Source organism: Gorilla gorilla, chromosome 12, assembly GCF_029281585.2.
Source record: "Gorilla gorilla gorilla isolate KB3781 chromosome 12, NHGRI_mGorGor1-v2.1_pri, whole genome shotgun sequence".
NCBI classification, from domain to species: domain Eukaryota; kingdom Metazoa; phylum Chordata; class Mammalia; order Primates; family Hominidae; genus Gorilla; species Gorilla gorilla.
This window is the reverse complement of record NC_073236.2, coordinates 51,149,531-51,176,132: the sequence shown is the minus strand read 5'-3', so window position 1 is coordinate 51,176,132 and position 26,602 is coordinate 51,149,531. Positions and strand designations below refer to the sequence as shown.

Below are 26,602 nucleotides of genomic sequence, written 5' to 3'. Positions count from 1 at the left end.
CCCTGCTCTAAACTAACATCTTTATACAAATCTAAGTGATGTTTTTGTTCAATGGAATTTATTTTCAAAATGGAGACACTGGTTTTCAAAATCAAAATTTAGGAAAAAAAGTAAATCACACAGTTGAGTTATTTGGTTTCTTAGCTAAAACAGTATTTTCTGAAATACCAGTGATGCTAAGTGCTTATACTAGTACATGTGAACCTAGCCATCTGATGACAGATGAACTTTAATTTTCACTCAAGATTATACTATTATAAAAAATAAAATATGAAATAGCAGTTAGAACATTCATTTTAAGCTTGACTATGACAAAACTGAGTATTTAACCATAAGGCTAATTTTAATGAAGCTTGAACTATAAGAGTTCTCTAAAAAGGAAAGTCATATAAAACCAATTAGAACTTCCAGGAAAAGAAGAAAAATAAGATTGCCTCCTAGTGGTTCACTGTATTAACTATAACTCCTACGTACATTACAGAAATAATGATTCAGTAAAGAAATTTAGAGCAATGAACTTACTGCAAAAAGAAAAACTACAATTTATACTAAAGCATTCTCCTCAAAGTCAACGCACCTTTCCAGTAATTCTCTACTTTCCTGCACATCTCTAGTGGAAAGCGTAAGAAGCATAAGATTAGCATAGGCCAGCAGTAAGTCTGTATTGGTTGCTCGCCAGTCACTTTTATCAGACTCCAAACACTGTAAAGACTCCAGATATTCCTATTTTGTGGAATGAATAGTAAGTTACAAAACTTAATCAAGTGTTAAGAAATTAACCATTTTATGCCTACAAATTCCTTTTCTCACTCCAACCACGTTTGTGAAACTACATTGATTTTTACATCAACCTTATAAATGAAAACACCAAAAATATGTACATTTATCATAGTTATCTCCCCAACTTTCCCATTATAAATTTAACTGATCCTGGTAAAAATTTCATTTTATAACTGTTCTACCTAAATAAAAGAAATTTAAGTCCTGCGGGGCACTGCTGCTTTAGTACAAAAAGATGTATGCTAATTGCCTACATAGAAATGTAAAGACCCAATAGCTTTTATCTACCTTAAGGGTCTGTACAACACACGAATTCCACTCTAAACTTGAACGCAAAGCTATGTTCCTCTCTGCCTCACGGCAGCGGGCCACAGCATCCTTCAATCTTTTATTTGAGCGATAGAACTCCACTAGCCGGATGTTCACATGGACGTCATCAGGTCTTACATAAAGTTCTGACTGAATCAAGTCAAAAAGTTTATTCCGTCCATCTTCACCTTCTAGAAGCTGTTCCTATTTAGAGGGGAAAAAGAAAAATTATTAGAGTAACACTTGTGCAATTTTAAACAAGTCATGCTCCCAAAAAGCACCATTCCACTATGTCTAGTTTTATGATGATGCCACCAAAAACACCATCCTATATACCTTATTTGTCCCTTCTGAGAGTTGCTTACAACCCAGAAACTAAGCCTCAAGAACTGTATGTGAAGAAAAGCATCTGTGATTACTGCAGTAGCTCATACTCTCTTCAGAGACTACCAGGACTATTGCCACACATCCCTGTCCATCTGAGTCACCACCAGAAGCCTAGACCTCCCCAGTCAATCCTCAGCAACAAGGTCCTTATGCTCAAACTGCTCTGTATCTCCTTAAATCTGACTCAATCCCACATCCCCTCTCCTCCCACTGTTCTGTTACCTTCATCATCATCTCAAAGCACTGTCATCACCTCCTGACCTTAAATGAAGACAGTATCATCTCAGGATAACCCCCACTACCATGATGGCTTTTTCTCTCTGAACTTACATACAAGGAGAGGAAGTAGGGTTTGTGGCCACTCGCTTCTCATTTGCGATGCTCTTCCATCAGCCTCTCAAGAAGCTAGGACCATAGACATGCACCACCATGCCCGGCTAATTTTTTTTTAACGTTCTGTAGAGATGGGGTCTTGCCGTGTTGCCCAGGCTGACTGCTCAGTTCCTTAATCACCTCGTCTCCAGTGATGTTATCCTCTACTCCAACCTCAACCATCCACTTGCCACTGACACAGGTCTTCAAAATCTGCATTTTGGTCATACCACCGAAACCACCATACCATCCTTCTTATTCTTCCACCTCACTGAGGGCCTACATAACCTTACTTTCAGAAATATACTTCTCCACCACATGACAAGTTCCCTTCAAGACAATAACATCATCAAGTTTTAAACACCTGTAAACACATATAAATACACACACTTTCTTCTGTCAGGCAAAAAATGCTATAATCCCTTATATCCATAATTACTGTTTGCTTACAGATCCCTTCAACTGATTCCCTCTTTTCCTCAGAAGAACCCTCCCAACTGGTTTCTGTGTGCTTAGATTTGGGAAATCATAACCCCAAGCTAACTGATTTCATTTGCATTATCTCAACCATCAAACTGGTGCTGCCTAAAACAAAATACCATTTTAGTACTAACAGACTCACTTTCTCCACTCCCTGACACTTCACACCTCCTCCTATTTCCCCAACTTCCCCATACCTTCCTTTGACCCTCACTTTCAACTTATAACCTAGATTCATCCTTCACTGAGAAACCTGACGCTATCACATATAAATTCCATTTTACCTTACCTACTTAAACTCGTCTTTCCCCAGCTCTCAAGACCAAGCCGCCCATTACTATTCTGTATTTCATTCCCCTCTCTCCTTTATCAATTTCTCCTCTTCTGGACGAGATGGATGATACCCTGGCCTCTCCCTATTGCAAAAGCCCTAGTCTTTGACTCTATGTTAAACATTTTTTTAAAAACCACTATGAGTGCTTTTAAAAAGTTCTATCTCATACTTGAGAGAAAAAGCCTTCTCAACAGTAATACTCTCATTCATTAAACAAATGTCAGAAACTGTTTACCTTGGCAAGCCTTAAATTTTAGGAGAAATGGAATTACTTTGCATGACAGTTATAAATCTCATGGATTTCAATTCCAAAAAAAAAAAAATCTGATACAGGAAAGGTGTAACAGTGCCTTCAAGTTATTAAAGAAAATCTTTAAAGAGTGCTTCAAAGTATCTAACTTGTTACACTGCAAGAAAACAATCTCCTGCCATTACATATGTTCTTTAACACTACTGACACCAGATTAACTGGATTGCCACGCCCAATATGGGAGTTATGTTTGAGGCATAACACCTAAGAGAGTAAAGAAATCTGCACAATTAGACCTCACGTTTTAGACTAATATTTAAAATCCAGCTGCTTATTACTGGGGAGAAAAACTTATCAGTAATATTTATCTTTGGAAGCATCTTCAATGCTTTTTCAGCTTCAAAAATCTGGACATGATTGTTCATAGCAGTTGAACAATAGCCAAAACCTAGAAATAACCAAAATGCCCCTCAAAAGTGAATGGTTAAGGTTGAGCACAGTGGCTCACACCTGTAATCCCAGCACTTTGGGAGGCCAAAGTGGGTGGATCACCTGAGAACCCGGGAGGCAGAAGTTGCAGTGAGCCGAGATAGCACCACTGCACTCCAGCATGGGCGACAGAGCAAAACTCTGTCTCAAAAAAATAAAAATAAAAAAAGCGAATGGTTAAATTGTGGACCACGAAATACTACTCAGAAGCAAAGGAACCAACTATGGATACAAAACTTAATATGGATCACAAATGGTATTATGCTGACTGAACAAGCCAACCTCAAAAGGTCACATGCTTGGCTGGGCGCGGTGGCTCACGCCTGTAATCCTAGCACTTTGGGAGGCTGGGGTGGGCAGATCACATGAGGTCAGGAGTTCGAGACCAGCCAGACCAACATGGTGAAACCCCGTTTCTGCTAAAACTACAAAAATAAGCGGGACACCGTAACATGTGCCTGTAGTCCCAGCTACCCGGAAGGCTGAGGCAGGAGAATTGCTTGAACCTGGGAGGCGCAGGTGGCAGTGAGCCGAGATTGCGCCAGTGAACTCCAACCTGGGCAACAGAGCGAGACTCTGTCTCAAAAACAATGAAAAAAGAAAAAAAAAGTCAAACATTTCATGATGACATTTACATAACATTTTGAAATCACCAAAGCATAAAGATGGAGAACAGATTAATGGTTGCCAGAGGTCAGGCATAGTGAAGAGAAGTAAATAGCATGACTACAAAACGGGCAGCATGAGGAAGATCTCTGTGGTAATAGAGTAGTTCTGTATCTTGACAGCAGTGGTGGTATGAATCTACACGTGATAAAATGAAAGAAAACTATACATACACATTGTACCAATGTCAAAATTCCTGATTTTGATATTGTGCTTTGGTCAGGTTAAACAGGCTGAGTATCCCTTATCCAAAATGCTTGAGACCAGAAGTATTTCAGATTTTGAATTTTTTCAGACTTTGGAATATTTGCAGGATATTTAGCAGGCAGAGCATCCCAAATCTGAAAATCTGAAATCCAAAATTTTCCAATGAGCATTTCTTTGAGCATCATGTCAGTGCTCAAAAAATTTCAGATTTTGGAGCATTTAGGATTTCGGATTTTAAATGCTCAACCTGTATAAGCATTGGGGGAAAATGAAGTAGCATATAGGATCTTTCTGTGCAAACTTTGCAACTTCCTGTGCAAAAAAATCTATAATTATTTCAAAATTAAAATTTTTTAAATTTCTATCAGAAACATATATAATGGGGGTAGGAGGAGGCTAAAGGCAAATATACATTTATAATTTTATATTGTACATACACAATAAAGTATACATTAATATATAAAACATTACAATATACATTTTAAATGTTTGCCAAACATATTTGTGTAGATTTTCTCCAGAACAGTTACTTGGTAAACTATATGTTACTCTATAAAGAATATCAGGACCAGTCAACACACTAGCAAGAACTTCCTACCATTTTTAGTAATTACGTCTTATATACTAGAGAAACCACCTTTTATCTTTTGCTTGAAAACTTTACTATCTCAAAATACAATCCCTTCTACTTTCAGACAACAGTTATTAGAAAACTCTTCTTTAAAATATCCCTAAATTGTCATCCTGTAGGTAATTTTCACTTAATGAAGCAAAAATTGTATACCAGACAGAACTTAATGTAAATCTTAGCTCTACTTAGTTTACAGCTACTGAACTGTAAAATCCCTAAAATATTAATTATTCCAGAAGGGTAAATGAGATGTCACTCATAAAGTATAACAATGCCTAATAAGACAGCAGATGCTCAGAAAGGTTTTAATACACTTTTTAAAAGAAAAATGTTAAAGGAAACACAAACACCTGGGCTTAAGGTTTGCTATTGAAAAGTAATTTAAACTCCAAATATTAGAAATGGTTATGTCTTAAGTTTTCTCCCTTTATGTTTTGTATGTTTACCTTTAGTTTATAAATTGCAGGACTTCCTGGGAAAACTTTAGCTGCTCTTTCAACCCAGTATTTTGCTCTTCCATCAGTAACATCATTTTTACAAAGCAATTCTGCAATCTTCAACACAAGATCTTTTTGTGTTGGGTTTAATTCCACTGAACGCTAATATCAGAAAAGAAATTAAAGATTAGTAAATAAATTGTATGTATGTATGTAGGAGTATATATACTTATATATAAAGGTTAAAAATTATCACTCCAACCCTTAAAAAATTCTACTTCTAGAGAAAACATGTTACTTCAAAGGTGTTAAAATAAAAGTGTCTTGGAATTTTCTGGAAATGAATCAAATAAAAATTATATTTGTGTCATTGGAATGCAAAAAACACAAAAGAACACCATTTCTGACCATGTTAGACTTACAATTTATAGGTGTTAAACAATTCTAAATCTGTTCCAAGCTGTGTCACATAATTGTACTATGATACCAATGCCTGTTTTATGATATTCATAAAATATATTTGACTTACTTATATAAATTTCTCTGGGCATCATGTGTTTGGCTATGCAAAGGCTATATTTGAATCCTGTAACTTACCCTGTAACATTCAATGGCTTTCTCTGTGTTTTCTTCCAATTCATAAAGAAGACCCAGAAATCTGTGAGCTCTGGGATCCCTCTCTTGCACATTAATGTAAGTACATATGTATCTGTTTTTCAAAAGTAATACAGAAGTAAATTAAACTTAGAACTGTACTTTTAAATGCTAACCGAAGAATACATCTTAAACCAAAGCAACCACTAAACTCGTTTATATTGTTACTCAAAACTACCACTATTTATGCAGATAACTCAAAAGTATTCATAGAAATAGATAATACTTAAAAACACATACACAGAGTTGACCACATACTCATTTTACCATTAAATGTCACATTTACCAAATTTTTCTCCAGTGTTATCCACACATAAGAAATGAACATATAAATTGCTTTTTCTTCCTGATCACATTTTAATAAAGCACTAACAGTTTTGCAAATAAATTAGAAGTGATTATAGTAAACATTTTTAAAGTTATCATAATGCAAAATACTAAACAGCAACAATTTCCCAAACACCAAAGGGAAATACATTTACCCTTTAAGCAAGAAAGTAATTTCTAACAGTACTATATCCAGCTAAAATCGAACAGAAGAAAAATTACTAATTACAGTACCAAATACAGGAAATTTCCATTTCTCAAATCAAGTAACAACTAAAATAAGTAAATATCGTCTAGGTTCCTTGACAGTATTACGATCAGAGAAATTAGGCCAGACCCAAACTAAGGGATTAAAGTCTCACAGTAAAAAGGTACAAGAGTTAACAGTCACAGTGCTGCTAGTTACATAATTTATGTACCACCATTTTCCTTTCTTACCAGCATGTCCATCTTCCCTTGGATGCCTTTAAAAGCCTGCCTCCCAGCTGGGAGCAGTAACACACACCTGTAGTCCCAACACCATGGGAGGCCGAGGCAGGCAGACTGCTGTGCTCAGAAGTTCAAGACTAGCCTGGGCAACATAGTGACACCTGTCTCTACCAAAAAATGCAAACCTTAGCCAGGGGTGGTGGTGCGCATCTGTATCCCCAGCTACTTGGGGCGCTGAGGTGGGAAGATCTCTTGAGCCCAGAAGGCAGAGGTTACAGTGAGCAAAGATGGAGCCAGCTGCTGCACTCCAGCCTGAGCAAGAGAGACAGATACTGCCTAAAAAAAAAAAAAAAAAAAAAGCCTGCCTCCCTCTTAATTTCCTGCTTTAATCCACTCCAAGTCAGGAAATCAGAATCACCAAGCTTCTTATCCCTAGGATAGAGCCTTAGAGCATCACATATTGTGTCAATTAAAGATCTTTTATACAAGCTATTCTCCTGCCTTACAATTACGGTTTAATTTTTTATTCATTGCTATTTTCCATCTGATTAAGGTATCAGATATCTAACCAAAAACAAATTAAGATATAGGCATGGTCCTCTTTTACTCCAACAGAAGACAATTTTTAGAAAAAGTATTTGAAGCCAAACAATTTCTTGCCCTTGGTATAAAGCAGCAGCATGCAGAAAACACTAATTACAGTTTCAATCTCAATGGAATCTAGGCTGGTCCTTAGCATCAGTCTGAGTGATAAATCCCTTATTCCAGAATACACCTAGGAAGAACTACTAAGAACATATTTTTACCTATTTCAAAGAAGAAAATGAGAAAAGGCATTGATTTAAAAAAAAACAAATACATGTTACAGTTTGTACTTACTTTTTAGCAAGATCATATTCTTTAGCTTCATAATACAGCTTTGCAAAATAGAATCCTTTTATTGACTTCTAAAAAAATTAAAAGTTGTTTTACTTTTCATACAGAAATATTTTCCAACATTTTTTCAAAAGTAGTAAAAATCTGTCCTAAGTTTATGTTCAAATATGCCATTTTCATTCACTTAAAAGTTTTTTTAAAGGCTGACAAATGCATAATTCCATGTTTTATAACTTCCTATCACAAAACAAAAAATAGAGCTGGGTGCAGCGGCTCATGCCTGTAATCCCAGCACTTTGGGAGGCCGAAGTGGGCGGATCACCTGAGGTCAGGAGTTTGAGACCAGCCTGGCTAACATGGTGAAACCCCGTCTTGACAAAAATACAAAAATTAGCCAGGCATGATGGCGGGTGCCTGTAATCCCAGCTACTCGGGAGGCTAAGGCACGAGAATCAGTTGAACCTAGGAGGTGGAGGTTGCAGTGAGCCAGAGGTTGCAGTGAGCTGAGATCGTGCCATTGCACTCCAGCCTGGGTGACAGAGCGAGACTCCATCTCCCAAACATCACCATCATCATCATCATCATCATCATCATCATCATCATCATCATCAATAAGCTGGGTGCAGTTGGTCACATCTTTAATTCTATTTAATTCTAGTACTTTCAGAGACCAAGGTGGGAGGCTAGCTTTGAGGCCAAGAGTTTGAAACCAGCCTGTGCAACACAACAAGATCCTGTCTCCAGGGGGAAAAAAATAGCCAGGCACAGTGGAGCATGCCTGTGTTCCTAGCTACTCAGGAGGCCAAGGAAGGAGAATCACTTGAGCCCAGGAGGTTGACACTGCCGTGAGTTATGACTGTGACACTGCACTCCAGCGTGGGTGACAGGGAGATCCTCTCTCTAAATAATAAATACACAACATACAAAAAAATAAATTCAAGAAAGCAAGACTAGCAGACAACAGAAGTTAAGAATTTTCATCAGCCTTGGAAATCTTGGAAACCCTGTGGTACCACTCTCTCACTTAACAAACAAAAGAAACCAGCTTTCTTTGGGGAGGAAAGGTATTCCAGAAATCTCTTCTCCTACCATGTGTAAGCCTCTATGGGAAAGAATAAGTAAGTACTTAGGATCTATTAAGGCACTGAGGATTCCCTGTGCCTTAATAGTACATGTACTGTTCTCTCTACAGATCAGATCAGTATTTTACAGTCAAGGAGTCAAAAAGGCAGAAATAAATATTGAATTCTTCAAGTAATAGATGAGGTCCACAGCCTGGCTCCTTGGTTACATAAACTCCAAAGTCCAAAATGCTGATGCACACCAGGCTGGGTGCGGTGGCTCACACCTGTAATCCCAGCACTTTTGGAGACTGAGGCAGGTGGATCACTTGAAGCCAAGAGTTCGAGACCAGCCTGGCCAACATACAGAAACCTCCTTTCTACTAAAAATACAAAAATTAGCTGGGCATGGTGGCACACACCTGTAATCCCCGCTGCTTGGTAGGCTGAGGCAAAGAATCGCTTGAACCCGGGAGGCAGAGGCTGCAGTGGGCCAAGATCGCACCACTGCACTCCAACCTGGGCAACAGAATGATTCCATCTCAAAAAAAAAAAAATGCTGATACAACCAGAGTATGTTCCATCCATGTGATAAAGAGTATACAGCTACTCAAACATCTTATTTTTGAAATTCCAAGACCCCAGTGAATGTCCAAAACGATGAATAGTATCACACCAGGTTGCCATCAATCGAAACATGTTTCCTGTTTGTGTCCTCCACCCACAAATTTCATGTCTTGTCCATCTCAACTAAGCACTTATCACACACTGTGGCTGTAACTTTTGCAGTTTGGGGTGTCACAACAAAACCAGCACAAATTTCTTTTTCCTTCTTCACAATTTCATGGACAAAAGATTTGTTCTCACCATAGATCTTAGCAACCCCAGTATATGATCTTTTTTCTTTCCTAAGTCAAAAACTCACCTCTTCACTTAAAGGAAGCACTATATGGCTTCTCTCTGCATATGTGAACTGCCAGCATCGCTACTCTTGCTGTTTGGTGCCATTTTAAATAAAATAAGGGTTACTTGAACACAAGCACTGCAATACTCCAACAACTGATCTGATAACTGAGATGGCTAGTATGTAACTAGCGGGTGGCGAGCACATACAGCATGAATATGTTGGACAAAGGGATGACTCGTGTCCTGGGTAGGACGGAGCAGGAGGCCGTGAGATTTTTATCATGTTATTGAGAACTGTTTGCAATTTAAAACTCATGAAATGTTTATTTATATAATCTTCCATTCAATATTTTTGGACCACGGGTGACGCAGGTAAGTAAAACCACGTAAGGCAATACTGTGGATAAGAAGGGACTACTGTACCAGCAACGAACAATCAGAAAAGGAAATTAAGAAAGCAATTCCATTTACAATCGCATCTAAAAGAAAAAAATGCCTGGGAATAAATGTAAACAAGGAGGTGAGAGACTTGTATGCTTAAATTACAAAACGTTGCTCAATGCCAGGCTAACACCTGCAATCCCAGCACTGGCGACAGAGCAAGACTCCGTCTCAAAAAAAAAAGAACTATAGCAATCTTAACAAAAATAATACACAACAGTCAGGACAGCACATAAAGGAACAAGGCTTGTTCCCCCCTTCCTTTTTTTTTTTTTTTTTGAGATGGAGTCTTGCTCTGTCGCCAGGCTGGAGTGCGGTGGCTCGATCTCAGCTCACTGCAACCTCTGCGTCCCAGGTACAAGCTGGGACTACAGGCACACGCCACCACGCCCAGCTAATTTTTGTATTTTTAGTAGAGATGGGGTTTCACCATGTTGGCCAAGATGGTGTCGATCTCTCAACCTTGTGATCTGACTTCCTCCGCCTCCCAAAGTGCTGGGATTACAGGCGTCAGCCACCGAGCCCGGCCAGTTCCCCCTTTTCAAAATGAAGAAATAGATTCAAGGTACAATGCCAAAACATAATAGAAAAATAATTCCATTACCTTCTTTGCTTCCAACTATGTTATTAAAGTAGACAATCTTAAGATAATTAAACAACTTTACAAATTATTCTTCTATATGATCTTTTGCCTCTAACCTGCTCACTTTACAAGGGAACTGAAAGCTCAAGCAGGTAAATGTCTTGTTTAAAGATATACAGCTAGGAAGGAGCACAGCCCATGTTATGTAAACAGGACAATATCTGATTCAAGCAGTACTTCTTTACATGACAGCAGATGTCACTATAAGCAAATACCTGAATTCACTTAAGCTGCCAAATATCAAGAACTGATGCAGGGCTGAAAACAGGAACAGTAAGACCCCCTAAGAGATGCCACATCATCGCTATCTTGCACAGTAAGATAGAGATGTAATTGTAATTGTCCAAAACTTAATATTTGTGGCCTACTTTTTCATTATGCAGTTCTAAATTTCTCTCTCTCTTTTTTTTAATTGAGACGGAGTCTCGCTCTGTCACCCATCTTGCACAGTCAAATGAATCTCCCTCCCCCTAAAATCCTCCAAAAAAGCTGCTGTTCTCAACAAACCCATCTGATCAGCTCCAAATCTGTGGAGTCCCAACAAGGGTGAGGGCCGTGATTATACAGGACAATGAGGAAAAGTCTAGATACTGAACCATGAGTTCCCCAATCTTCTTCCCCGGGAACATAAGGGTAAGGAAATCTCTCAAAAGGCAGAACAAACAAAAGAGAAGAATAAGAGAAAAATTAGAGAAACTCCAGCTTTCAGGTAAACATCATTTAAAAAAGGGTAAGAAATGGTCAAAGAAATAATACAAGAAATGCTACAGAACTGAAAGAAATGAGTTTCCCAATTGAAAGGACACTTCCAGAAAACCTTTAAGTTACCAAGAACAAGAATCTCATGGGACTCCTAACAACAGAACTTCTAGAAAATGGAGCAATGCTTTCAAAATTGCAAAAAAATTTATTTCAAACTCAGAATTCGATAACCAAATGATCAACCAAATTAAGTAAAGACGTTTTAAAGACATACCATTAGTTTCCAGACCAGCCTGACCAGTATGGTGAAATCCCATCTCTACTAAAAATAGAAAAAATTAGCCGGGCGTGGTGGTGCACACCTGTAATCCCGCTACTCGGGAGGCTGAGGCAGGAGAATTGCTTGAACCCGGGAGGCGGAGGTTGCGGTGAGCTGAGACCATGCCACTGCACTCCAGCCTGGGCAACAGAGCAAGACTCTGTCCCAAAACAAAAACAAACAAAAAAACCTCTCATCCACTTTTCCTCAAAGCAAGTGAGACTATGCTACACCAAAACAAAGAAAGTAAATGAAGAGGACATGAGATACAAGAAACAAAGGGTCTAACTCAGAAAAAAGATGAAGGGAATTCTCAAACTGGTGATAAAGGGAAGTCCCAAGAGCACAGCTGTGTAGCAAAGAGGAAGAAAAACCAATCCGGGTTGGAGAAGTCGGTTAGTAAGGGTATTCCAGGTAGACAGAAAATCAATCAATCAATCAATCAATGTTTTAAGCTGAAATTGATGGGATTATGTGACCAGTCTGACCACATTTGAGGGTTTAAATTGCTGAGTTTAAGTAAGCAAGTAGTAACACAACATACAAGCAAACCAAAAAATAAAGCAAAATTATTCAGTCCAGGAAAAACAAAACTGCACAACAAGGGCAATTCAAATGCAAAAATATTTACCTTATATTTATATAAATGTTAAATATTCATTTAAACAAAAACTGCAGTAACAGTACTGAAAGAATGAGGGGCAAACCAAAGTGTCTGAGGACAGTTTTGGAGGAGCATAATAGCCAGTACAGAATGTCTAAAATGGGGCCGGGCGCGGTGGCTCACGCCTGTAATCCCAGCACTTTGGGAGGCTGAGGTGGTCGGATCATGAGGTCAGGAGATCGAGACTATCCTGGCTAACACGGTGAAACCCCGTCTCTACTAAAAATGCTAAAAAATTAGCCGAGTGTTGTGGCAGGTGCCCGTAGTCCCAGCTACAGGCTGGGGCAGGAGAATGGCGTGAACCCCGGAGGCAGAGTTTGCAGTGAGCCGAGATCGCGACACTGCACTCCAGCCTAGGCGATAGAGTGAGACTCCGCCTCAAAAAAAAAAAGAAAAAAGAAAAGAAAATGTCTAAAATGGGAGAAAGGGAATTAAAAATAACAAAAGTATATATGTGTGTTACTCAGAAGTATGAAGTATAGATGTAAAGGGCAGAAAAAACAACTAACAGCTGTCAAAGGTGCCTGCCTGTAGTCCTAAGTACTCAGGAAACAGAGGTAGGAGGATCATTTATGCCCAAAAATTTGATGGGCAACACAGCAAGACCCTATTCTAAAAAATAAATAAATAAAAATAAGAGCTGTCAAGTAGACATTGAGAAGTAGGAATCAGCTGCAGAATAAGAAACCGACTTGACAGAACATAGAAAAACTAAACAGAAGCCATCTGGAAAAAGAAAAACTAGAGAAAGAATTATATATTTTTTTCTTTTTTTCTTTTTTGGAGACAGAGTCTCGCTCTGTCACACAGGCCGGAGTGCAGTGGTGCAATCTCTGCTCACCACAACCTCTGCCTCCAGGGTTCAAGCAATTCTCCTGTCTCAGCCTACCGAGTAGGTGGGACTACAGGCGCTGCCACCATGCCCGGCTCATTTTTGTATTTTTAATAGAGACGGATTTTCACCATATTGGTCAGGCTGGTCTCTCGGCCTCCCAAAGTGCTCGGATTACAGACGAAGAATATTTTTAAGAAGGGCAAAAGCACATGTGAGGGAGTAGAAAAATGGCAAAACAAGAGAAGACTAACAAATGAAAGCACAATGGAAGACTAGAAAGATATGATATACAGACACATCATCACACTCCAAAACTCAGACATTCTAGAAAGCATGGGCAGTTCACAGATGGCCAGCCTCTGCCAAACTGGGGGAGAATACTAACCTCTTTATATTCTTCACAGCCACTGCCTCTTCTCCCTCCATTCTTTACCTTCTATCCAAAGCACCGTGTTTTGTCATTTCACTCAAACCTAACTTTACAGAATAGCTTCACATGTTCCAAAGTTACTCACTAGTTAATCCATATTCCGCTGAAATCCCCAGGTTCTAATGTAAATGACTTTAAATTTGGGGGGGGGGGGGGGAAAGACTCTGTAAGTGTAAGAGAGGTGGTCATAATAACCAATCCTCAAAATTTTGCTACCACTCCACTTTATTTAATGTAAAAGTTATGTAGTTGAAAGAACATTCTAACTTCTGTCTAGACCAGTGGTTTTTAATCTTTTGGAAGCCAAGGTCCCCACTAAGAATCTCAGAAAGGCTCTAAGCTTGCTTTTTTTTTTTTTTTAAGCTTGTTTAAAAAAAAAAAAATCAGGCTGAGCAGAGTGGCTCACACCTGTAATCTCAGCACTTGGGGCCAAGGCGGGAGGATCACTTGAGCCCAGGAGTTGGAGACCAGCCTGGGTAACATGGTAAGACCCCATCTCTACATTAAAGAAAAAAGCCGGGCATGGTGGCGCATGCCTGTAGCTGGCATGCCTGTAGTCTCAGCTACCCAGGAGGCTAACGTGGGAGGACGGATTGAGCCCAGGACGTCAACGCTGCAGTGAGCCACGATCCCGCCACGTTCCCGTCGGGAACAAGCCGGGAGAAAGAGGAAGCGCCGGCGCCAACGGTCTCCCGCCCACCGCGGTCCCCCCAGGACTCTTCCTGCGCTTGCAAGCGCCACGCCGCCCACTGGACTGCGCTAGCCGGCCGGCGCCTCAACAGAGCGCGCCAGGGAGCAGCGCCCGTCGGGAGCCATGACGCCTGAGCCATCGGGGCCGCCGCCGCCCGGCCGGCCAGGTCGGGGCCGCCGCCGCCCGGCCGGCCAGGTCCGGGCCGCCGCCGCCCGGCCGGCCAGGTCCGGGCCGCCGCCGCCCGGCCGGCCAGGTCCGGGCCGCCGCCGCCCGGCCGGCCAGGTCCGGGCCGCCGCCGCCCGGCCGGCCAGGTCCGGGCCGCCGCCGCCCGGCCGGCCAGGTCCGGGCCGCCGCCGCCCGGCCGGCCAGGTCCGGGCCGCCGCCGCCCGGCCGGCCAGGTCGGGGCCGCCGGTCTCTTCGCGATCCACTCACCTTTCGAGGCGACGGGGCGGAGCCCTGCACCGAGGCGACGTACCGCTCCCCGTAGGCCTTGCTGCAACTCATCGCGCCGCCAACCTGGCTCCCGAGACGCATGAAACCAGCGCTCAGCACCGCAGCAATCGCCAATTCCAAGAGGAATGCGCCTGCAAGCCACTGACGCAGCGGTGTAGCCGGCGGAGAACCACTGTGACGAACTTGAGTACTGCGTCAGCACTGTGTATCCTTGGCGACGTCGGCGCTCGAGCTGCACTCGGCCGGGCTCTTGGCAGCACCCTGTGCTCTGAGGGTGTCTTGCCCGCCGGGCGCCGTGGCTCACGCCTGTAATCCCAACACTTTGGGGGGCCGAGGCGGGCGGATCACCTGAGGCCAGGAGTTGGAGACCAGCCTGGCCAACATGGCGAAAGCCCATCTCTACTAAAAATACAAAAAATTACCCGGGCGTGGAGGTGGGCCCCTGTAATCCCAGCTACTCGGGAGGCTGAGGCACGAGAATCGCTTGAAACTGAGGCGAGGGTTGCAGTGAGCTGAGATCGCGCCACTGCACTCCAGCCTGGGCGACAGAATGAGACTCTGTCTCAAAAAAAACAAAAAACAGCAGCAACAACAACAAAAAACACACTGTTTTTGGGGACTATTGATGGATAGGGGCACTCACTTTTTCCCTTCGTTTTCCTTATCCAGGGAACCGAAGACGTGTTTGCAAATGTCCCCGGTGAGTCTCTTTTGAACTCTCAGCCTGCTCACCTTGGCCAGCCCTGGGGTGGGGTCCTGGTTTCCCCAGCAGCAAATAGTGGGAACTTCTCCCAGAGAGAGGTCATGGCCGTGAAGTCCTGGGGCAGGGAGTCAGCCAGTTCCTGAGCAAAGAGAGGCCAAGGCTGGCATCTGGCCTGTGTCTTTGAGAAAAAGGAGGCCCGGGTTAGGCTGGTGCCAACAGCAGTGTGACTCCAGTAAATCTCCATCTTATTTGGCCTGGCACTTCAAAACAAACAAACAAACAAACAAACAAAAACCTGAGGGATTCCCCCAATTTATCCTAGCTCCTCGTAGGACCTATTGGACTCTTAATTAATCATGCTAGTGAAAGGATTCAGAAATATTGGTAGGTGGAAAGAAAAAATAATAAATGCAAGCTAAACCTAACATACTAACAAAAAAGAACACTATTGAATGCATTATGTCTGGTTTTAAAGGATTACTCGAAAGTATGTTAAATGAAGGATCAGTTCTATCTACTATCTAATATGGATGCTTGAATTGAGAGAAAATGACAAATGATAAAAAATCTGTCGTGCTTTCTTTTGCAAGCCAATTCAAGAATATGTTATTTTTACAAAATATTCTTTAATATTTTTGAATTTCAGAGAGTATTGCTATTCCCTATGAAAATTAACAACAAAGCTTTAAGGAGTCTGCCATTGTATTTGGTAATTTACTTCAGAATCTGTTGCCCTTACATATTCAGAAAATGTAAAATCTTATAAAAATTATTTGGTGCAAAAAAAAAGCTTTGAAACTACCCTATACTATCTATGTACTTAAATAATAATATTTCTAATTCCAAATAGAAATCTCTGTCTCCCAAACATTAACACGTTATGCCAAGGCTTTGATAACAATGGACAAAGCTGGTGGCTCCACAGTGGACACAGGTAAGAAGGTGTAAGAACAGTCTCCATTTGATCCAGGTGGGAAGCAGGCCTCTGTGTGTCTCTAATCTGAACCATGGTCATCTGAATGAGGAAGGACTGATACAGGTGGATCTTACTGTAGTTGTGTCTCCTTTGCCTGATGCTGTGAGATCGGAGCCCATAAAATTGGAAGTAAGTGTATTACTTGTATGACATGGGAAGATAATCATGGAAATGGAAGTGTTTGTGTCCTTGGAAGTCAGTGTTTGTGGGGTTGGATGGAGAGTGTGATCCTGTTGTTTGTAGATCATTTGAGGACTTTGGAGCCTGGGCAAAGAAAAAGAGATGTCCACAGGATGGCAGTAGCACACACAACTTTTATTGGGTGAAGCTTTGACAGGTTTGCCGGTAGTTCCTGAGAGCAGGAGTCTGTCTATAGGCCAAGGGGCCAAGGTTGTTATTCAGAAGGGGAGGAGGAAGAAATTTGCTGTATAAGGGGCTTATGTGTCTAGGTGTTGTCACACAGCAGTGTTGCAGTGATGAGACCCAACACCAGATCATGGGGATGACCAAGTCTGGTGGAGTCAAAGGATTGAGAAAAGACAGTTTGAGAAGTAAAGTGGGACCAGGGGGCCATCGTGATCATGGAGGCTGCAAAGGCCCCGAGCTCTGGGAGCCCAGTGCTATTTATTGGTTATCCAACAAAGAAACAGGTGGTGAGAATGTGGAGGTCAAAAGGGCGCGTTGCATTAAGCACAAGATTTATAGCTGTGATGGTTTAGCATTTGCTCTGCTACTTGAGATAATGGAGAGCAGGTTCCTTTAACTCAAGATACAATCGATCCTGGGAGAGCAAGGAGCAAGGAGCCAGCAAGTCTAGACACATTCCAGAGCCATGAACCCTGGATTCTATCCAAGCCACGAGGGATTTTATGCCCTGGGCTTAGATTACGGTGTGTCAGAGTAGCCTTCCACCCTTTATAGCACAGAGCTTGGTGTTCCAAACGCCACAATGGGTTTTAGACCCTGGACCCCAGACATGTTCCAAGACTGTTTTACATTATGTCAGACATGCAAGCCCTGCCTCAGCTTCTCCCAACACTCAGCTTTTCCCAATACAGCAGCACAGTGGGGAGTCTCTAGGTCAGAGAGAACCGGAGGGAAATATTAGTCTGGGGTTTTCATAACCTGGGGCTTACCTATTTCTAGCAGATGTGAGCAAGTTTCTCTGAGATACATAATGTAAGCATTCTTTACATGGCAAAAATTCTGCTTTTGGGGGCTGTTTTTGAAATGATTGGATTGTAAAGTTTGAGTTTGGCACAGGCCATAGAGAAATAAGCCTGCAATTTGGAAACAAACAACATATGGGCAGTTCACACAAGACACCTTTGGCTCACTTATACATCATTGTTGTACATTTTGTAGACTTTGTTCTAAAGACTATATTAGTGCAGATAGACAAAATCCACACTGCTATGGATGAGACTGAAGACACGCTGCAGTCTTTTCCCCACCTGGACCTCAATGGAGGTTTTTAAATTTTTTATTAAAGTTCAAAGTTTGTCCTTGGTGAGAACCGAGACCAAGCCACCCACAGAGGGAGCTTCACTTTGTGAAGCTGCAGGTCCTCTGCGCTGGATTTCTGGCTTCCAGGGCACGTGAGATTGAAGTTGTCTGCATTATCTCATTGACTAAAAATTGTGACCAACTGGAGCACAGATTCATGGATAAATATCCAGGTACACAGAGAACACAGGGAATGAGGGCTCTGTGGATAGGTATCTTCTGCTTCTGAGAATCTCTCTAAACACTGGGAGACACAGGGATATTTACATATTTGACCTTTCTGAATCTTCAGACCCTGTTCTTGATCACCCTAATCTGAGCCTGTTTCCAAATGTTTCAATTGATTTTCCTCTTTCTTAGAAAAAAACAGAAAAAAATGATATAAAGTATACACTGAGCTATGAGATTAGCTAGTGGAGTCCTGTGCTTCCAGGAATGCTTTTCCTCCATGCATGTTCATCTTTCTGTGGGGCCCATCTCACCCCCATCAGACTGTACAAAGTGAGGCAGTGATTTTGTTGCATCCCTAAGCATTCTGTGTCCTTTACATTCTTTATTCCCTCTAAGATTCCTTCTCAGTTCTGACCCTTAAAGAAAGGGACCTCTGTCCCTGAAATAAGGTCTCCAAAAAACCACAGCTTCCCTGGGTGTTTATAAGGTTTTTACATTGTTGAGCTGCTATTCTGACCACTATTAAGAATTAATTTCCATTCCAAGCAAATTACCTTTATTAAATCTCAAAACCACATGCCAGCTATAAAAGCTTGCTCTTTTTTGGAAGCATACTCAAGAATATAATTTCCCAGTAAATATTTCCTTTAATTTAACAAGTTAATCAGCAGGTTTCTTCTTTTTCTTTTGTCTTAGATAATTTTGGTGCAGTCGAGCTCCCCAGTAAGTTGTTTAATATAAATTCCCATAATTGGGTTTAAATTTCTTCTAGGGCTGCTATATTCCATCCTATGCAAGAATCAAATAATCTTTGAGTTTTGGAGTTCACTAGTTTCCAAAGCAAGAATAGGAAACATGTGTAAGATCTGCCTAAATAAGTAACTAACAAGTCATCCTAGCCTCCAGCTATTTGTAAACTTTGTGATTTCATCAGACGACTGTTCCAGGGAAACAAAATTATTTATTTTATTCTATTCTATTTAATTGTCATTTACTACTAATATTTCATTTTTTGGTTGGCATAAGGGTAATTTTAGAAGAGCTAACATGTACATTTCTAAAAGTACTAAAAGGTGAGGCCAATTGTCCTTCAGGGAGCACTTAAACTTTGGATTATTCTCTCTCGGCCAAGAAAAGCCAAGATAGATGTTGACATGGTTTGGATATTTATCCCACTCAAATCTCATGTTGACATATAATTCCCAGTGTTGAAGATGGGGCCTGGTGGGAGGTTTGGGGGTCATGGGGGTGCATCCCTCATGGTTTAGTACTGTCATGATGATGAGTACTTTGTGAGATCTGGTTGTTTAAACACATGTGGTACCTCACGCCACTCCCCACCTGCCTTGTTCCCACTTAAGCCATGGGATATGCCTGCTCCTGCTTCACCTTCTGTCATAAGTAAAACCTCCCTCAGGCCTCCCCAGAAGCCAAGCAGATGCCCACACCATGTGTGCACAGCCTGCAGAACTGTTAGCCAATTGAACAACTTTCCTTTATAAATTACCCAGTCTCACGTATCCCTGATTCCAAAAGTGAAGTTTATTACTATGCTACTGCTACCACATTAGAGGCAATTCACCATTTCCACCTGCTAGTGCAGAGCTTGTGTTATTATTTAAGACTAAGAGTGGCCACTGAATAATTCATTCAGCCTGTGGCTCTTTCATGTTCTGAATTTTGGATTTGTGGTAATTTGGTATGGAATTAAATGGTTGAAAGAATACTTTTGTTAATTTTGGAAATCAACAGAAGTTATTTAGTTTGGTCTTTTATTCTTCCTTGGGATCTTAAAATAGCCTTATTCAAAATCTATAAAACCCCTGGCCCCCATTCACACAGAAGAAGAGCCTGTGCCCCTTACTGAGGCCTCATGGCCTCCTTAACTCAAAGGCTCTCCAGCCACCTCCACCTGAGTTTGGTGTGGATGCATCCTCTGGGCACCACAGCTGCTCCTGCCACACTGAGAGGCTGAGCCTTTTTGGAAGGTTTGTGTTTGGGGCCTTCACACTGTGCAGGGCCCCGGTGAGTGTCCTGCTCACAGGAGTCTGTGCACTGTCTCTAGGCTCCACACTGACAATTATGCAAGTGAAATCAATCCAATTTTGGTTAAATGTGTGCATGTGTATTCAACTTGTTTTGCTACAAAGCGGCCTGAATTTTCTGGCTGTTCTGCTACCTGTATTTGTTAGGCATCTGCACACCGGCAGAAAGAATCAAGATGAGCTTTCATTGAGCCTTTCCTCTGGCAAGATGTGGCTCAGAGCCCACTGCATCCTCCTTTCTGCGGTTGTTCTGCCCTGCCGAGGCTCTTGCAGCTGAAGGGGCCTTTAAATATGTCACATATTCTTCCATTGTTAAATGTGAGATAATTTGTTTTGCTCTGCAGGAAAGCTTCATTCACCTGAAGAAGGAGATTAAAGATTTCTAAAGCAGGATGCTAACCTTTTGATCTTTGTGCAATTTTGTTATTAAAGCTGTCTCTTCCTGAGAGTAAGAGAGGTACAATTTGATTTAAAAGTTTCCAGCTTTAACATCTGTCAATGTAAGCCTTCCAAAGAAAATTCTGGCACTGCTCAAGTCAACTAAATATTTTCTTACGAACCATCAGTTTTGCTCCATGTAATTCTCCAAATAACCCCCGCAATCCAAAACACACACACCTCTTAGAAGCCAACTAAGGAGATATCCACAAGGCTTTTGTATCATTATTTCTAAAGATGAGGAGTTAGAGACAACCTGGGTATCTATTACCAGGAACATAGGTTAAATGTCGTTGACATCTTGAGTGGATCATCAGGCAGCAATGAGAAGTAATAGACAAGTTTCACCCTTATCAACACTGAAAGATTTTAACTCATACATCTCAGTAGAACAACAATGAGCATAATGACATATTTCACGGGATGATATTTACATAAAATAAACATAATTGTGCACATATTATATGTATAACACATTGAATGGAAAATATACTAAAAATACAAAACAATAAGCAGAGAGAAATGTTCACTTCTCTAGCCCCACCCCAGCCTCTCCTTCTCCCCTGGCTTCTCCTAGCCTAGAGCTATCCATCAGCACAGGGAAGGAATATTATGTGCAGGCCCCAAGCACTCTGAGCTCAGGAACCAGCTTTTTGAGGAATGCCTGGATATGCCAGGCATTCAGCTCCTGGCAACCTGGAAGCTATGGAAAATCATAGCACCTCTTTCCAGGGAAAAGAAGCGCCAAACTTTAGCCAGTTTGTTACCAGGCAACTGAGAAAGAGCCCTGGGGTATTTTCTGACAACCCCTGAATTATTTGGCCTCCACCCGCTTAAGAGAACCTAAGGAATAGTAGTCCATTTCTAACCTTCTTCTCTGCCTCCTTCTATTAGATCCTAATTCAATCATGCACCAAGACAAGTCAAAGCCTTGGTGGGCATATCAATCCTGATGTGTGACATTTTATTCACTTTTTTTTCTGAAAGTAAGTATCTTCTTAAATTTTGCATCTATATTATAAATCAATATAATATATGTATTTATACAGAAATAAATATAACTTTGTTGTTATAATGAATGACTTTAAATTGTGATAAATTGAGCAGGAACATTTAAAACCAGCAATGGGTGCACCACTCCATGGCTCCTGCCCCACTGCAGAGCCCGAGAGTGAGGAAACTCAGGCTCTACCTCCATGTCCCTGCAGGGCTGAGCACTGACCTGCTCATTGCTGAGAACTTTGAGTGACCAGAGGGGGTCTGAGGAACACAGAGAAGCAGGTGCCAGGGAGATAGTCAGTGGAGCTAGGCCACAGTGGAAGAACATTTGGTGCCCAGAGCTTCCTGTGGGCAGGTCCTTCCCATAGGGGATCCTGTCAGACAGAGCAGCACATGAGGTCAGTGGCTGTGTGGTCACAGGATGAAAGCCCTCCACAGCCTATTGGCAGCCTCCCCTCTGACTGGAGCCATGTGGGATCTATCGGCCCAGCTTTCACGACTCACACAGCTGCTGGAACCCTGTTCACAATGGGGTTCCTTGATCAGCTTCACTGCTGATGGCCAGAGTGATATCTGTCCAGGCAGTTGAACCCTGACCCGGGCAGGTGTTGCATCCACAGAGAACCAGGAGCCAACAGGAGCTCAGAGCTGGGCCTGTTTTCTGCTGGAGCCAAGCTAAAATAGAACGCTCTTAACACTCTGGCCAGCCCTACAGATGACAGTGGCCTTCTCTCTGGGGACATAGGAAAAGGGATAAGAGATGGAGTGCACACAACATACCCACTGGCATCTATGTCGGGAACAAACATGAACATCCCCAAGTATTAATACCAAACAAGCAGTTCATTCAGTTTGATGAAGTTCTGATCAGAAAGCAAAACAGGCTAACCACTTCATCTTCAAGGAGACATTCTAGTAGAAAATGCAGACAAATAGGATGAAGCCTGCATCTTCCTTCCTCACTAGAGAATCAGAACAGCAGGAGGAACAGGAACAAAGCTGGGTGCCCATGTCCATAGGGAGCCTCCGGAGGCCGATTCTGCTTGGAGCTGGCAAGGATGGTGTAGTAGTCCACTGGGACTCCCACACCAAAATGGATATGGCTGGACAGCTTAAACTGCAGAAATTAATTTTTATATTTCTGGTGGCTGGAAATTGCAAGATCAAAGTCCAACAAGGTTCACTTTCTGGGAAGGACCTTCTTCCTGGTTTGGAGATAGCCACCATGGGTAGAAAGTTGAGTTAGGGGTAAGAGGGAGGAGAGAGAGAGAGAGAGAGAAAAGGAGAGCTCTCTGGTTTCTATTCTTATAAGAACATTAATTCTTTTGGATCATGGTCCCATCCTTTTGACCTCATTTAGCCTCAGTTACCTCAATCATCTCCTACAGCTGCATAAGGGGAATAGGGCCAGGCTTGCATTCTCAGATCACAGAGCAAAGAGGGGTTTCCCCACAACACAGCACACTGGAAGCTCCTCCTGGGTGCTCCAGGTCACACATGAGACCCCATTTCAGCCTTAGCCATGTTGATAAGCAGACATCATCACCCTTACAATGCAAGTAATATTTTTAGATCATGGCAATCTCTTTGGTTTATTGTGGGGTTTGTTTGCCATCTAGAGGCAGGTCTTTGACATAGCAACGTTCAGGATTTTTGACTTTGTGCTAGTGAAAATTAATTATTAAACATAATGAATTAAACTGAATACATTGATTGTTTAAGAAAAACCCAAAGGCCATCAAAGGGCTTAAAATGGGTATAAAGGGATAAAATGACAGAGTCCTTCCAAAGGAGGACTGTCTGTCTCACATGAGTCTTTTTTTATCAAATGACTTTTTAGCAGTAATTCTCAATGGTAAATGACAACTTCAGGTAGACTGCCACAATATACTCACATATTCAAAAAAATTATTTCCAGGAATCGTGTAAATACATTTTCAGATTTAAAACAACAAAAAGTGTGAGTTTTTCACAAGATTCACTTGGTGAAAAATTTCACAAACCTGTGCTTTACACAAAAGAACATTTATCCCTGGTGGAAAACTGGAGTTTTCTTTGGCCTTTAGAAGAAAACAGCTTTCCCTTCACTCTGCTCCACCTCATGCTGCTGAGGATTGCCGTGGGGGCAGAGACTGTGAGGAAGGACGAAGGCTGTGCACTGAGGGTGGTCGTGCCTCCTGCCCACCTGAGTGACCTCATGGAGCAGAGCCACCGACACCACCAAGGCCACCTGCCTGCCTCTGCACTGCCGTGGCACAGACAGAGAAACCTTGTCACATTCAGTCCACCATATTTTGAAGCTTCTTTGTAATCCATTTGATTATGCTCTGATTCTCTTTGTATCCCTTTCAGTATTTGGAATCATTTATGTTTCACCATTTTGACTTGAGAGTATCGCCCCTTGAGGTATCAGCACCATGTAGGCTGTATGTTTGTTTGGTTTTTAAAGGTGCCCAACCACCTTGAGTGGTTTGGGCCTTTTCCCCTGTCTCACATCAAAGCAGAATCTTAGGTCACCAGGTGCTGTCAATCACTTGATGGCCAAAGATGGTGATGACAGTGCTTAGTTCCTGCCCTTGCTATTTACACTTGTCTTCTCTCCCTGCATTCTGTAATAACTTTTAAGCTCCATGATGAATTAATTAGCATTTTAAACAGTGTATTAAGTGTCTTATGTTTCTTATTTTCACAGTTTCAGTCTGCTTGATTTCTATATAAATATTGCAATGTCTACTAAACCCAACAGAAATGGCGCTTCGGAATTTTAATTGCACTTGCCATGAAATCCATTATCTTAGAGTAGAAAATCATCTCAAATATACTTTAAACCTTAAATCTGAAGCAGGAGCTTCTTGTTCTGTTGCTTCAATCATTTTGTGTCTATCACACAATATTGTAATATGTAACTGACATAGCTCATCATTGAGCTTGATAGAATATTATAACACTAGAACACTATTTTACATGGAATCTATTGAAATAATAAATTTTCTATGTTTTTACAACTAAAACATATGATCCAGATTCATTTTCTGGTAATGATGATATCATAAGTAAATAATACATTTTTGTAACATTTGAAACCTTTTATTATGATGACATAGTACTAAATTTATCATCCCTAAAATCGTACTTAGAATAAATACTTTTACAATTAGAATTTGGTTGAGGAAAAAAAAACCTCTCATATAATTCTGCATTTTTCCTGTGGCATATTTAGTAAACTCTGGGTTTTTCATCTTTCAGTTTATGCTGCTTTTTTTTTTTTTTTTTGACAGAGTTTCACCTTGTAGCCCAGGCTGGAGTGCAGTGGCACTATCTCCAGCTCACTGCAACCTCCACCTCCCAGGTTCAAGTGATTTTCCTGCATCAGCCTCCCAACTAGCTGGGATTACAGGTGTGTGCCACCACGCCCTGGCTAATTTTGTATTTTCGGTAGAGACCGGGTTTCACCATGTTGGTCAGGCTGGTCTCAAACTCCTGACCTCAAGTGATCCATCCACCTCGGCCTCCCAAAGTGCTGGGATGACAGGCATGAGCCACTGTACCCGGCCAGTGCTGCTTATTTCTGAAGCTCACTTTTGGAGTTGCAAGAACTCCCTCTTCACTGGGAAAAACGTAATTGAGGCAAATCAAAATCTTTTGGCATTAAGATCTTATATCTGCCATGGATTTACAAAGTCTAAGAATAGTCAGAAATCAAACATTTTTTTTCTAATTATTCTTATCCATACTCCCCCTGAGGACAGCTTGTATAGAACACGTTCTCCAACATGACACTGGAAAGTGCAGTTTAGTGTGAGTAGTAAAGTGAAATAGAAAGTAAGGAAAGTGGGAAAATACCAATTTCCCAATAATTCCAAATATTATCACCAAGTATTAATTTGTGTAAAATAAACCCCAAGCTGGTCATTTGCCACATGTATTCCACTTGTGTTGTCACTAAACTGCATCTATGTTCTGGCTGTTATGCTGATTGAATGTACTCGGCAAACGTGGGCAAGACAGGCAGGGTGAGGATGAGCCTGGCGACTGATAAAGCTTTGACCATGTGGGACTGAGGTGCTGCTGAGACTCTCATGGGCCAGAGTCCTCAACAGCAAGCCCTGCCCCTGAGTTCTCCAACAGCCTCCTCTTCTGCAGACTCAGAGTCCCTGCTGAGCTACTCCCCAGACAAGCAGTGCAAGTGAGCAGCTGGGACACCCCAGCAGGGAGGTTTCTGTATTGGTCTGTACCACTGTGGGAGGAAGCTGTATATCTTGCATGCAGTAATAAACCCCAACATCCTCAGCCTCCACCCGGCTGATTTTCAGTGTGAAATCAGTGCCTGACCCACTGCCACTGAACCTGTCTGGGACTCCAGAGGCACGGTTGGAAACCTCATAGATCAGGAGCTGTGGAGACTGGCCTGGCTTCTGCAGGTACCAATACAAATAGGTATTTCCATCACTATGCAGGAGGCTCTGACTAGACTTGCAGGAGATGGAGGCCGGCTGTCCGGGGGTGACGGGCAGGGAGAGTGGAGTCTGGGTCATCACAATATCCGCACTGGAGGCTGAAATTATGAGAGAAACGTGCAAGGTTATGTGAGAGCATAATGAGCAAATTTTGAGATTTGCCATATGATATTGATTTATGGCTAATCTTTTATTTTTACAAATTTGTATTCATATCATAAAAACAAACTTTTTAAATGAACACTTTATTAAATAGTCTCAAGAGTTCTTTCATTTCTCAAGATATTATTCAGAGCACTGCTTTTAGGAGTTTTCAAATCATCATCAGGGCAAAATATGAATTCCTCTCCCTGGAGCATAGGCCATATTCCTTTAACACATGGTTAGAATAAACATGGGAATCAGTGGGGCCGCCAGAGCTCAGCCTCCCACCCCCTCCTCCTCCCTCATCTCCTTCCCTCCTTACCAGGGATCCAGAGCATTAGCAGCCCCAGGAGCTGAGCAGGGAGCCTCATGGTGAGAAGGTGAACTGAG

The 26,602-nt window shown here is 41.8% G+C and overlaps 1 protein-coding gene and 1 gene segment (V, D, J or C); both read right to left on the bottom strand.

Moving 5' to 3' along the window:
- LOC129531666 (ranBP2-like and GRIP domain-containing protein 4) overlaps positions 1-20,560 on the bottom strand; it is a 68,809-nt gene extending 48,249 nt beyond the window's left edge. For all 3 annotated transcript variants that reach the window (XM_055378237.2, XM_063695716.1, XM_063695717.1), the window contains exons 1-6: positions 14,753-20,560; positions 7,632-7,699; positions 5,940-6,051; positions 5,352-5,504; positions 1,069-1,293; positions 578-723 (exon numbers count right to left, since the gene is read on the bottom strand). In XM_055378237.2, the coding sequence (XP_055234212.2) occupies positions 578-723; positions 1,069-1,293; positions 5,352-5,504; positions 5,940-6,051; positions 7,632-7,699; positions 14,753-14,854 (806 nt within the window). In that variant the 5' untranslated portion in view covers positions 14,855-20,560. The remainder of the gene's footprint in view (positions 1-577; positions 724-1,068; positions 1,294-5,351; positions 5,505-5,939; positions 6,052-7,631; positions 7,700-14,752) is intronic.
- Positions 20,561-25,756: 5,196 nt separating this feature from the next.
- On the bottom strand, positions 25,757-26,602 carry LOC101124533 (immunoglobulin kappa variable 2D-29-like). The segment is given in 2 exon segments: positions 25,757-26,166; positions 26,535-26,602. Coding segments are annotated over 2 exon segments (459 nt in total).